Source organism: Dunckerocampus dactyliophorus, chromosome 2 (genome assembly GCF_027744805.1).
Source record: "Dunckerocampus dactyliophorus isolate RoL2022-P2 chromosome 2, RoL_Ddac_1.1, whole genome shotgun sequence".
In the NCBI taxonomy this organism is placed as follows: domain Eukaryota; kingdom Metazoa; phylum Chordata; class Actinopteri; order Syngnathiformes; family Syngnathidae; genus Dunckerocampus; species Dunckerocampus dactyliophorus.
In genome coordinates, this window is record NC_072820.1 from 24,734,537 (window position 1) to 24,747,595 (window position 13,059).

The 13,059-nt window shown below is 38.5% G+C and overlaps 1 protein-coding gene across 1 annotated transcript in view; it reads right to left on the bottom strand.

Annotated features, from left to right (window-relative positions):
* The window catches only part of LOC129176768 (potassium voltage-gated channel subfamily H member 2-like), a 61,434-nt gene extending 49,322 nt beyond the window's left edge, over positions 1 to 12,112 (bottom strand). Inside the window, exons 1-2 of the mRNA XM_054767142.1 lie at positions 11,959 to 12,112; positions 8,037 to 8,267 (exon numbers count right to left, since the gene is read on the bottom strand). Coding sequence (XP_054623117.1) covers positions 8,037 to 8,267; positions 11,959 to 12,034 — 307 coding nt within the window. The 5' untranslated portion in view covers positions 12,035 to 12,112. The remainder of the gene's footprint in view (positions 1 to 8,036; positions 8,268 to 11,958) is intronic.
* Between the last annotated feature and the right edge of the window lie 947 nt (positions 12,113 to 13,059).

A 13,059-nucleotide genomic window follows, 5' to 3' on the forward strand; every position in this document is an offset into this window, starting at 1 on the left:
AGAAGAGTAAAATTTAAAAAAGTCTAGGAGGAATTCAGGCTAGGTTCACACTGCCGGTCAATTATTGTTTTTTTTTTTTTGCTCATATGTGATCTGTATCTGATTTTTTCATGTCTATGTAAACAGTACAATTCTCATTTTTTCTAATGCAACCCATGCCTCTTTCGTATGTGTTAATAACTCCTATATGTATCCGATGCGCTTGCACGCTGAACATTCGGGTCACGCATATGCGACCTACTGCATACATCATAGAAAGGCGTGTTTTACTGTGTGAGTTGGGGAGAGGTATTCCCTGATGTAGGCAAAAGTTCTTCTCGTCATCCAAAAATTATTTTCAAATCTGTGTCAGAAAATGTTGACTCCGGTTGCAGAAAATCCTTGAAATTGCTACAAATGTGCCAGGACTGAAACCACAAATTGGGGCAATGTTTAAACACACAATGTGAACACACAGCACTGCGTGTGACGTCATGTTTTGTGTGACTAAGGCTATGTTCACACTGAAGGGTATGATGCCCAATTTTGACTTGTTAAAATACAATCTTTTTACAGTATGTAGTTGTTAACATTACCAAAACAAGTGTGACTTGTATTACACACAAAAAAAGATATTGCAACAAGTTGTTGACATGCTAGTCTGCTAGTGCTAGTCAGGTGTTCACACTGTCATGATCTCTTGATGGCAGAGGCAAAAAAGCTTTCTCTCTTTGAACACGGTGGAATTGCTGAGCTGCATAAGCAAGGCCTCTCGCAGCGCGCCATTGCTGCTGTGATTGGACACAGTAAGACAGTCGTTTGAAACTTCTTCAAAGATCCACTTCAATGCCCTAGATGGCACTAATGTGTTAGGCATCTGTGGAATATGTGTCAGTTGTGTTGTCGCTATGCTAGAGTGAAGATGTTGCCACTCACTCTAAAATAAAGCCACCCAAACAAGCGATAATGGAGATAGTAGATAGTTGCCAGTTTTGCGTCAGCTGTGGGAGCAGTGGATGACGGATGGAGATCACAGCATCACAACAACCGGGAGGATGCGCCATACAACTTACTTGGAAGTCATTGGATGGATCGACAAAGCATGGGCTTCAGTGACAACCAAAACCATACTTTCAGGATTCAGAAAGGCCGCAATAAAAATTGGGACCGATGCTGAGTCTGACGACAGCCACGCATAAGAGGAAGCGGCGTGCCCTCTACTTCCGGAGTTGGCGGAGTTGTTCAGAAATGACACAGAGGATGAAGAATGCAATGGCTTTGGTAGGGATATGGGGTGAATTTGGCAAGTTATTTGAATAACTTTGAATATTTTATGCTAACATACCACCTATTCACGCTACTTAGCCTGTTCTCCATTTTATTGTTACTACAGCATAACTTGCCTTTCAAGATGAAATGTCTGCTCTTGGCCTCTGATTTCATAAAATTAAATTTTTTAAATGCGACTTATAGTCAAGTGCGACGTATATATGTTTTTTTCCCCTCTTCATTGTGCATTTTTGGCTGATGTGACTTATACTGCGGGGGGGACTTATAGTCCGGAAAATATGGTCATAAGTGTAGCGTTTGTCTCTCGCTTGCAAGCACATTATAATCAATACAGTTACCATTGATTTAGGTTTGACCAATAAAACATTTTACTAGTTTCTTAAAATGAATTCTAATTAAGCTCAAATGCTAAATTTTTTGTGATGGTTTTTCTATTTAAGGCATGAATTTAAATGGTTTATTACATAAGGCACCAAATTGTTACATTTTCGCCCCAAAAAAAGTGCAGCATGCGCATTTGGGAATAACTTTTGCAGTATGTTTGTTATTTGTTAATGAGGTCAAAATGTACGTATTACATTATTACATAATGTGTTGCTACACACCCTCCCCATAAATAAAAAACCTGGCCGTTATTTGTGATTCTGTTGTATTTTACATATTAAATTTGACAAAACTTGTTTTTTATCATCTTAGTCCACCCTATTCTCTCTCAGAGCAGCGCAGAGACGCTAATGCATGCTTTTATCACTAGTCGTAGAGATTACTTCAATGCCCTGCTTTGAGGTCTTCTGCAAAACAATATTTCATCTTTACAATTACTGTAAAATTCAGCAGCATGTGTCCTGACGAAGACCAGAAGGCGGGCCCACATTACATCGGTTTTAAAATCACTGAATTGGCTTCCCATGTGTTTCCAGATCGATTTGAAGGTTCTTAATATGGTTTATGAAAGTCTTAATGGTCTTGGGCCTACTTAACAGATTTACTTTTACCATACAAACCCTTGCGGACCCTGATATCCTCTGGCTATGGTCTCCTCATTATTCCAAAAGTCAGGAGACACACACACACACACACACACACACACACGGGGAGGTGTCTTTTCAATATTATGGCCCCTATTTATGGAGCAGTCTGCCGAAGAACCCCAGGGCTGCAAATAATCTTCAGGTTTTTAAGGCCAGGCTCAAGACTCACCTCTGATCTGGCTCTTATTTAATATTTATCATTTACCAGTTTTATTAGAGCGATTTACTTTTTTCCTACTGTTATTAATATTTTATTATCTCCTATTCTGTTTATACTGTAGTGGTATCGTGCTTATCTTTATCCCATGTTTATCCTGTTTATTTTACATTTTTATGCCATTTTTATTTTAGTGCAGGGGGTGTCTAAAGTGCAGCCCAGTGGCCATTTGCGGCAAGTAACTCGTTTTATCATTGGCCCACAGCACATTTAAAAATACAATAAAATACTAATAAAAGCAGCAAAAATGAGGACACAAGGCTTTGGCTTTAAATATATGTAAACATAGTATTTATGTCCTTCTTATAAAATAAAACAACATTTTAAAAATATCAAAATGGCCCCCCGCATCCTTTGATTTTTCTGCATGTGGCCCTTCATGGAAAAAGTTGGGGCACCCCTTTATGGGTTTCATTAGTTTTATCTTCCAGTGTTGCTCAGAGAGAGCCCTCTGCATCAGGGTTATGTTGGTCATGGCTGCAGGGGGTCCCCTGTGACAGTGTCCTTGTTGCTATGGTCTGATGGGCTCCTGGTGCAGAAGGCTCCTGTGATAGTGTTTCCTCACCTGGCTCCTCCTTTCCCATTTTACTCTTGTTTTTATTGTTGTTTTTTATTAAATTCTGTTTGTATAATGTGCAGCAGGCCAATAAACATATCCCCCGGGCCGCACTTTAGATACCCCTGGAGGAGACTTGAAAACTTAAAACGCACTTGTGATATCGGTGCGCCAGTGTACCCAAACAAATTTTCCAATACTTACTGTTGAATAAAAAGTACTGTGTCAGCTACCAGGCCTTTCCCTGAATGTGGAATGACTGTGAACAGTCATATCAGTCATATTGTCTGTTCTGGTCTTTGAGCCTTCTCCCTGTCTCCAAGCAAAAGCAATAAACGTGGGAATTGTTGAAAAAATACAAATAGCAATAAGAAAAGGTGGATGACAGGAGATTAAATGTGAATAGGGACTTCAATACTGCAAAATTTTGAGACGGAGGGTTGACTCTAAATCAGGGGTGTTCAAAGTGCGGCCCGCAGCTGTTTGGTTCATTGCACGTCGCACATTCTAAAAAAATGATTTAACCAGAAAATTTGTTGTTTTTAAAACAGCAAAATCTGCACTAATTTTACAAGAGTAAAGTCAAAATATTTAAAAAAAGGTGTGATCTAATGAGAAAAAGTTGTAATATGTATTACATACAATACATGTACATGACAATAAAAACTCTCTTGAATCTTGAATCTTGAATCTCTTGAATCTCTTAATATTATGTCGTTTTAGTAGCATAACGTTGATATAATAAACAATAAAGATATTTTTTTAAGTTGTAGATTGTATGTTGCAGGTCCCTAATCCAATAAAAGTCCGTCCAATAAAATATACAATTTGAAAAAATGGGTGGGCAAAATACTTTTTGGGTAGGACTAATCATTTGACATAGTTCTAGATCAATTTGTGAGGTGATATAGAATATGTGACTTTTTTTTAACACATCTCTCTTAGGGCCCTATGAAATCCGTTTTATTTTTTCCCAAATTCCTTTTTTTCTGTTTGAATTTTTTTACAATTCAGTTTTTGACCTTTTCCACTTATTTTACCAGCATAGAGTGAATAAAATGCAAAAATCCTTACATTTATTTATTTATCGATGAAATACATAATTGGCCCTTTTTGTCCAGTAATTGAGAAATAGATGTAGCTTAGCTAACTTTTCTAATGGGATGTCAGCCTCAGCACACATTGCTACAAAATCTTCAATAAACTGTAATGCCCGTGCTTGTGATTAAGGAAGATGGAGTCACAGATGTAATTCCAATCACGTTATTAATGTAAGATATTTTAAAGACACCCTTATTTTGGTTACACAATTAGACAAATGTGACAAAGAGCGCTTGTATTTTGAAGGCCGGAATGTGTGGTGTGTGTTGAGAATGGCAAATGACGGTTGATATGCGCTGGGTGCAAAAGGTGCCTGTCGTCTTTTTTCACTCAGAACCTGCACGCCGTCAGTGGGCATTGTAAAATGTTCCTTACATTAAAGCAGTAAAACACGAGGAAAATATACTCATCCAATCTGAGTCGCACACACGCATACTGCACTAGCTAAACCCCACTAGCTTCAATTCATGCTCCGTAACAGAGGAGTTTCCAAGGTTTTTCGCCGCCGTGTCAACGTGTTTCGTAGTGTTTGTAAGGGCCCTATTGAAAGCAGCCAGCGGTTAGAGCGGCACTTCCCGTGCAAGCTACCTACACCATGACGCAGCAGTCCGGGCACAGTGAGAGGAAACTACCGCTGTAGCTACGGAGACGAATATCCAACGTGCAACGTGAAACTAACTTCCCCACGGTACACCGCAGACATGTCTGCATAGTGGTGTTGCCTTTTCTTCTTCTTGCGGGTGGCATGAGTCGAGTGGCAAGCAGCTTTGAGGCGCATTACTGCACCTACCATGTTGGAGTGTGGCTCAGAGTTTTGAACATGATACGGCAACCGGATGGGCCCAATCTCATGGGGGAAGCCAATATTATTAAATCTTAGGGCAGCCGATCCCGATCCAGAGGATCGGATCGGAACATCCCTAAGAGCCACTGCTACTGAGTTGTTTGGCACTGACTTTGTCTAAACTTGCTTTGTGGAAAAAATATCGTGATACATACCGGATATCGATATTCAACCCAAATATATGAAGATATAAGTTTTGCTCCATAGTTGTATTATAGGTGTGTTATGTCCTGTCGACAGGGCACTAATAATGGAAAAAAAAACGTTTAGAAAGTCATACACATACATAGTCATCGTCTCTATACCCATACTATAATCTACGTAACGCAATGAACGTCAACTAAAACAGGATCAAGAACCCCCGGGCCGCAGCCCAGTACCGGGCCGTGGGTCATTTGGTACCGGGCCACACAGAAAGAAAAAATTCTTTCCATGATGTTGTGGCCGGATTTTCTGTGTTACATCAGTCTCACTTGATGCATGTCCATTGTGCGTGTGCTAACTTTCTCTCGCCGCACACCTCATATTTGGTGTCAAATGCTGATACTATGTGGGAATGCATAAAGGTAAGTTTTGATGACTTACTGAGTGCTAATGTGCACATTTGTCTCAAGTTAATTCATGCTAGCACACCGCCTTGACCACACACATCAAACAACGATGTAATAATCTCTCTGGAAAAACACCAGGCTTGAACTGGTGGATGGTGGGTCAGCATTCAGATGTTGTTTATGTCTTCGTTTTACTCAATACATAATAAATAAGATAAATTCGATCGGGATTTTGACCGTGGGTCAAAAAAGGTTGAGGACCACTGAACTAAAGGCTCAGCAAAATCCATTTTAGGACAATTTAAACCACAAGCACTTAAATAAGCAAATGCCAAAAACAAGCAATATGTTGTTTCTAAGTCCATAAAAACATAAGCTTTCCGCGACCAGCTTTGCCTACCTTGAAGCCAAGTTTAGCGCCTTCGAACCACTCTAAACACTGCAAATATTAACGTTTACTGTATGATGACACATTTTGTCTTATTCTTGCTCTTTTCTCTTCATGATTTGTATATTTATGAATGAAAGACGATTTTTGTACTAGTCCATTGTTTAGGGTTACACTGAAATGATGTCCACCACAAACAATGACGCTTTCCCTATGATATACCCACAAACTTTAACTGAATTTCTAATAAAGCTGTTGGTCAATTTGAAATTTGGAGGTGGGATATCATTTTTAATAGCTGTAAGCTTTCGGTTGGCATTCAGATCAGACGTTGCATTCAAGGACGGAGCCAGCCATACACACAAGAAGCAACGTGAGAAATACCTCTATGGTAAATATATATAATTTGTCTGAAAATGTAATATTTAGTGTCAAACATTACTTGCATGTATCCAGATATGTTATAAATATTTCATTTTCTTAACTTTACTCAATAAAATCTTGATTTACACCAATGAATTCTGTTTTTGTGAGAGTCTGTAAAAATGTCACTCGTCCGTACAGCTTCTAGTAAAAGCTAACTCTGTTCCGCTTTACTTTAATTAGCAAACAAGCTAATCAGATGTTCTGGGATGTAGGAAGTGTCATGAATGTATTCTGGTATACTCGTCTGCATCATACTGAGGGCATCAGTTTCTGAGAAGCTTTGATAAATTCTACACATCTCCTTCTATTAGGAACCTGAATAACTGTGGCCCGCTTTCACTGGTTGGATCTCTGAAATTATAATCTGTCTCATCTGTCTTTCGGTAATTTGCTCCCTTCATATCCATAATGTGTCAACATGGGTCCTCCCAGGAGGATTTTGTATTTTAATCACTCACACGGGGTATTGCTTCGATGTAATACGAAAACTACTGCGGATGGAACCATGAAATCCCAGGTATGTGATACCAGATTAGTGATCACTGCTCCGTGAGGAAAATTGGTTTGAATAACCGGGCATAAACATGAACCCGCTGATCTCAGCCATCTCGAGGATTCTAAAAATGCAGTAAAAATTCATCTTTTTTTTACCAATATTTGGCCATTGATGTACTACAGTATTTCTATGATGAAAGCAGTGTAAGAGACAATCATTGTAGAGCAGGGGTCTCCAAACTTTTTCCAGCAAGGGCCACATAGAGAAAAATGAAAGAAGGCAAGGGCCACTTCGATATTTTGTAAAGCAACACATGCAGATATTCTAAGACGTTATATACCGTTGTTTTTCTTTTGGTTTCATTTTTCAAATATTTCAACTTTCTTCGTACATTTTCTCGTATTATTTGGACTTTAAGAAAGTCGTAATTTTATGTGAATAACGTAATATTATGACGACAAATAATGTAATAAGTTGAAATAGTAAAAGGAAAAAAAAATACTTTTTTGAAGTTGTCATATTATAAGAAACAAAACAAACAAATTAAAGTTGTAACTTTTGGAAAATTAGGTTGGGGAAACGTTAGAATACAAGAATAAAGACAAAATATTATGAGGATAAAGTTATGTTATGAGAATAAAATGTATGAGAAGAAAGTTGAAATATTCAGGAAATTGAAAAAAAACCCACCAGAAATGGAAAAAGAGATTCCATTTGGATTTGGATTGGATTCCATTCCAAAGATTTCCATGAAGGTGGACTTACACCAATCCTCAAACAATTCAACATTTGACTTCCAGCTCCGATCAGACGTTCATATACAGTACATCCAACATGGGAATGAATGTCCGATCAATGTCGGCCCTTCATGCCTTCCCCAGCTGTTCAAAAATTGAACAACACCTCAGCTGATCCAGACTAGAAAAGGCAAACTAGAACTTTGAAGGCACACTTGAAATCTCTAGTTAACATGCATGTTACAGAGGTCAGGGCCGAGACTCAAACCCAAAACCTGTGGGCTGTGAGACAGACATGCTAACCACACCTTCACTGTGCTGCCCTTGGAATGGTCAGCATGCTAACATTCATTTCAAGCATAATGAGAGCACACTGATGCAATCGATGAGGGATTAAAAGATGAACAAAATACGCTGTACCTTCTTTGGTATAGAGTGTAATCTCCACCTTCCTCTCTTCAGCTCCTAGGAGAGCTTTCGTCATCTGGGCCACTGCTGGTCTTTTGGTGAGGGGTCCATACAAGAAGCTACAGGTGCAGGGCTTCTGCATCACCTCTGCCCTGGTATATCCGCAGAGCCCACAGAAGGCATCACTACAGAAGATGATGGCACAGTTCTCCACCTGGGCGTTGGCGATGATGAATTTACGATCTGGAGGGTAAGGAGGAGGGGTAAAGATATATAAAAGCTCAGCTTTTTACACAGTTCCACCATTCCAGAACAATATGAGTCTGTTCCTGATCAGCTTCATTTAAATTTTCCTACCCCAGGGGGTTCAAAATCTGTCCTGGATAGGACAGCCGACACTTCATCCTCACTCTCCCCATCCCCCTGCGAGTTTAGTCGGCCAGGGCATGTTGGCTCCGCTATCTATTGCCACACGTTCACTATGAAATGAGTGCGCCTGAACGCCTCGCAGCACAGAGCCCACAGAGCAGAAAGTGGGTCTGTGTGAGTTATATTAACAAATAAGTACGTTTGGTTATGGTTTAATTAATTTACAACATGCATACAGTTTACATTGAATGCTTCATGTTACAATTCACAATTCCACATGTAGGAATTGCATCGATAAATCGATGAATCGATAATCGATTAATCATCGATTTATCTTTGCAAATCTAGCGACAACATAGTAAAATTGGTTGCTTTCAAAGCTGGACTCGGCTGTAGTGTTTTGGTTACTAGCTGCACTCAGCTAAAGGTAAATGTTCATTTTTAGCTTATCAAAAAAGTCGCACAATGGTTACATATTTTATTGATTGACTATTCTTTCTGATGCTATATCTGTCTGACACTAGATGATGTTCTTGGCTGTCCCTTGATAACATCTGATCATAACATTTGCAAATATTTCAAAATAACATTTTGAGTCTCTTGTTAATGAGATTTGCAGATTTTGTTTTTTGCAGTGTGAATGTATTTTATAAATGCATGCAGAGTTATTTGTTGCTGTAGGCCAGTGGTGTCCAAACGTTTTCCAATTAGGTCCACATACTAAAAAATGAAAGGATGCAAGAGCCACTTTGATATTGATACGAGTGAAAAAGCCAATTATTAGTATGAACTTCGCTCTTTGCTTTTTCCACATTTTAGCTGTTGTTGTTTTTTTAACTTATCTAAATATCAATTAATTACTGTATTATAATTATTAATATTATTCCATCCATCCATCCATCCATTTTCTATACCGCTTCTCCTCTTTAGGGTCGCGGGGGCATGCTGGAGCCTATCCCAGCTGACTTTGGGCAACAGGCAGCGTTATTAACATTATTGTTTATAATTATTAATATTAATAATATTTAACAATATTGTAATAATATTGTACATTTTCTTTTTGAAATATGACTTTATCCTCATAATATTTTGACTTTATTTCCAAATTATTATACATTTTTCCCCAACTTAATTTTCCAACAATTCCAGCTTTATTTCGTTTTGTTTGTCTGTCATAATATTACGACATACCAAAACATATTTTTTCATTTATATTTCCACTCTTTGATACTAAAATGACATAATTTTTCGTCATACTAGGAGTTTCTTCTCATAAAGTCCTAATCATAATGATGAAGACGCTCGTATCTTCTTCCGCTGTGGAACTCATCAACAAGATGGCCGCAGCGCTCCGTCGCGGCTGAAGATACATACTGTACACATACACACAAATGGAGAGGCGACAGCGCGCAAGGACACGGTGGGGGACAAATATAATGCTGGGCAATTTGTAAGGTATGATTTTTTTGAGTAGGCATTTTTATGATGTAAATGTAATACTCTTTTGAACGCATATTGTTTTGAGAAGCCCTCGTCACGGAAACCGGAATCGCGGGACCGAATGGGGCTGTAAGTCACTGTTGATATAGTACACTACTGATAAGGATGTCATACAACTTCATGTCAAAAAATCCGAACTATCCCTTCAAAACTAATTGCCACACCCCTATTTAAAAAACATAAACCTTTTTAAAATTTTCATTAACTTGTAATATTGAACATGATTAATTCATTTTATAGTAAGTAAGTAATCAAAAATTTGTATTTGGCAAGGTGGAGTTTTGATAAAAGTTTTACATGAGCATTGATAACTTGATAAGCATTCGTCCTGCATACAGTATCTTTTATTTCAGCGGGATGTTGGGATGTTGGGATCCTTCCGTTTGAATGGGTTGAATTTTGTCCTTTCGCAATCACTATGATTTAAAGGGATAGTTTGGATTTTTTTTACATGGTGTTGTATGACATCCCCATCAGCAGTGTAGTGTATCAACAGTGACTTATCTCGCACTTGATCCCATGAGCCGAGTTCTGGTTGGATTTCGGTGAGGAGGAACGTAGTTCCGGTTAGTTGCTGGGGTCATTTAAGAGTTTGGCTTCTCAAAACAGTATGCGTTCAAAAGAGTGATACATTTGCATTACAAAATCGTTGCTAATGAAAAAGCCATTATTTTCTCTCCGTTTGTATCACTACGCACTCTCAAGTGTCCATTGTTGTTTATGTGTTCCACAGCGGATGGAGACTGCTGCGACGCGACAGTCTCCCCTCACATCCATCCGTGCAGGTCAACACTGTGGAACACTCTGAAAAGCTATGCTCTGTTTGTTTGTGTTCAAAATAACTGAACGAAAAGTTCTGAATGGATTTGGGTGAAATTTCCAGGAATTGTCAGAAATGCAATACGGAAGAACTAATTAAATTTTGGGAGTGATCCGGATCACCGTCTTAACCTGGGATTTTTTTTTAAGGATTCTTTAACATTGCGGGATAGGACCACGTTCGCCATTGGTGCATATAACTCCACAAAAAATGGTCAGAGCACTTGGAAAAATAGACAGGACAAGTTTCCTACAGGTTCTACAAAATATCAAAGACTGATCCATATAATGTTGTTGTATCTTCAAAAGCTATTACGAAAAATGCAATGTTTGTGAATAACTACTGAACTAATATTCATATAATTATCAATCCATTGCTGTTGGTATGTTTTCACAATATGGGGGGAACTATGGCGCTTGGCAGAGGTCTGCACTCTCCCAGTGCTTTTCTAGTTATTGTACTACTTTTTGCTTGTAAATTTACAACTTTATTCTGGTAAATGTATGACTTTTCTAGTCAATTTAAAACTTTTTTTTCTCATAAATTTACTACTTTATTCTTGTAAATGTACAACTTTATTCCCAAAAATCTTAGATTTTTTTTCTCAGTGTGGCCCTAAGACTCCGTCCTAGGCAAAATTGATGTTTGCTATTGTGGGAAAACTTTCAAGGAAATTGATTCACTAAAAAAGTTCAAGTTTATTGTCAGAAAATGACTCCAATAAAAGTCTTTCAAAAAGGCTGTTATGTTATGTGCTAAAATATTAAAACAATGAAGTACAGAAAGTAAAAGTACGAGTAAAAAGTTGATGTATGTAGTCTTAGGTCAACATGAAATACAAAATAGACCTGCTACAGAACCAAATGCTTTCATTTTGCTTCCTTTAATTAACTTTAATTAGCCGTTTGCTGCCACTGGAGAACCATAAACATGCATTCTTTTTTCGTTAGCTGGGTTGTTGTCCACGCACATAAGAAACAGATTTACTGTTTATGTTGCCCTCACATAAAGAACCAATCATAGTCCTTTCTCTTCTCCTTTGCATTGATTGTCGCGCGGCATCATAGTACTCTTTGCAGCCATTGGCTACAGAAACTAAACGAAAAGTAACAAGTAGCGACGATACTCATTGGAAAGTAAGGTACAAATAAATAAATACATACATTTCGTTACTACAAAACACTGCTATCAAAACAGCCCATAACAACAGACTATTTTGAAGGAGTTGAAGGTTCCTTTACTTACTCTGACCCTCGAACTTCCGAATGATGGTGTCCAAGAAAGTATTCTGGGGCGCCACATGGCCCCTTCTTACCGGCATAATTACAACCACTTAACTCTGGTCCATGAAATCCAGGTTTCAGTAGGTTAATTCTTGATGGCTTCAAATGTGGCTACCGACCCGTTGAACTGTCACACCAGTGTGGACCCACCCACATTCAGAATTCCTGCTGTTGATTGGTCCACCCAACAGGTTGACTCGCCACCACCCGCGTAGATCGCCGCAGGAATTGAACTTTATATAAGACCTCAAGATATCTAATAAATGCATCAAAGTAAAAGTAATAGTATAACGGTATTATTTGAAGAGTTTACTGTACTCAAAGACGTCTTGCTGGTTAATCAGAATTTTTTTTTCCTTCTTCAGCAAATCTTGGCTCAATGTTAAAATAAAACTTTAAAAAAGTTTAAATAATATATTTTTAGTGTAACAAAATGTGAGGAATATCAACGTTATTTTTAAATTATTCAATCTGCACGGATGCAAGAACTAAGAACAAGACTGGGGTCTTGGCTTACTAAAATTCACCACTGTCAAACAGTGTCCCCCAGTGGACAAATCAAGTTACTACAGTCAACCAGAGATTAAGTTTTTTGCTTTTTCTGTAGTTTATCAAGTTTGTGTGGATCGTAATCCATAAGAACTACGTGTTACCAACCATTTAAAATCGTTAAAAATTGTCCTATACAGCTTTGTGCTTGACTTTGGCTGTGTCCAATTTAAGGGTTTGCAGCCGACTTGGCCATGCCTACCTGGTCGACAAAGGCCAGACGTTCGGATGCTCCTCCTGAAGCCGCGAAACAGCCTTGTGAATTCAGACGGTCTAGCCCAGTGGTCCCCAACCTTTTTGAGGTCCCTGGTCTCGGCCGTGAAGCTGTAAGATCTACCCCAGCCCCATCCCCCAACAAAATGTCTAAAATGTAGCACTTGCTGGGCAGAATACAGAAGGCAGAATATGCAGAAGGCAGAATATCCTCCCTATTCCCGAATCTTTGCAATAAATACAGCAGATGAAAACCACAAGTAGTTTCAGCACAATATTTATTCATTTACATCCTTACATT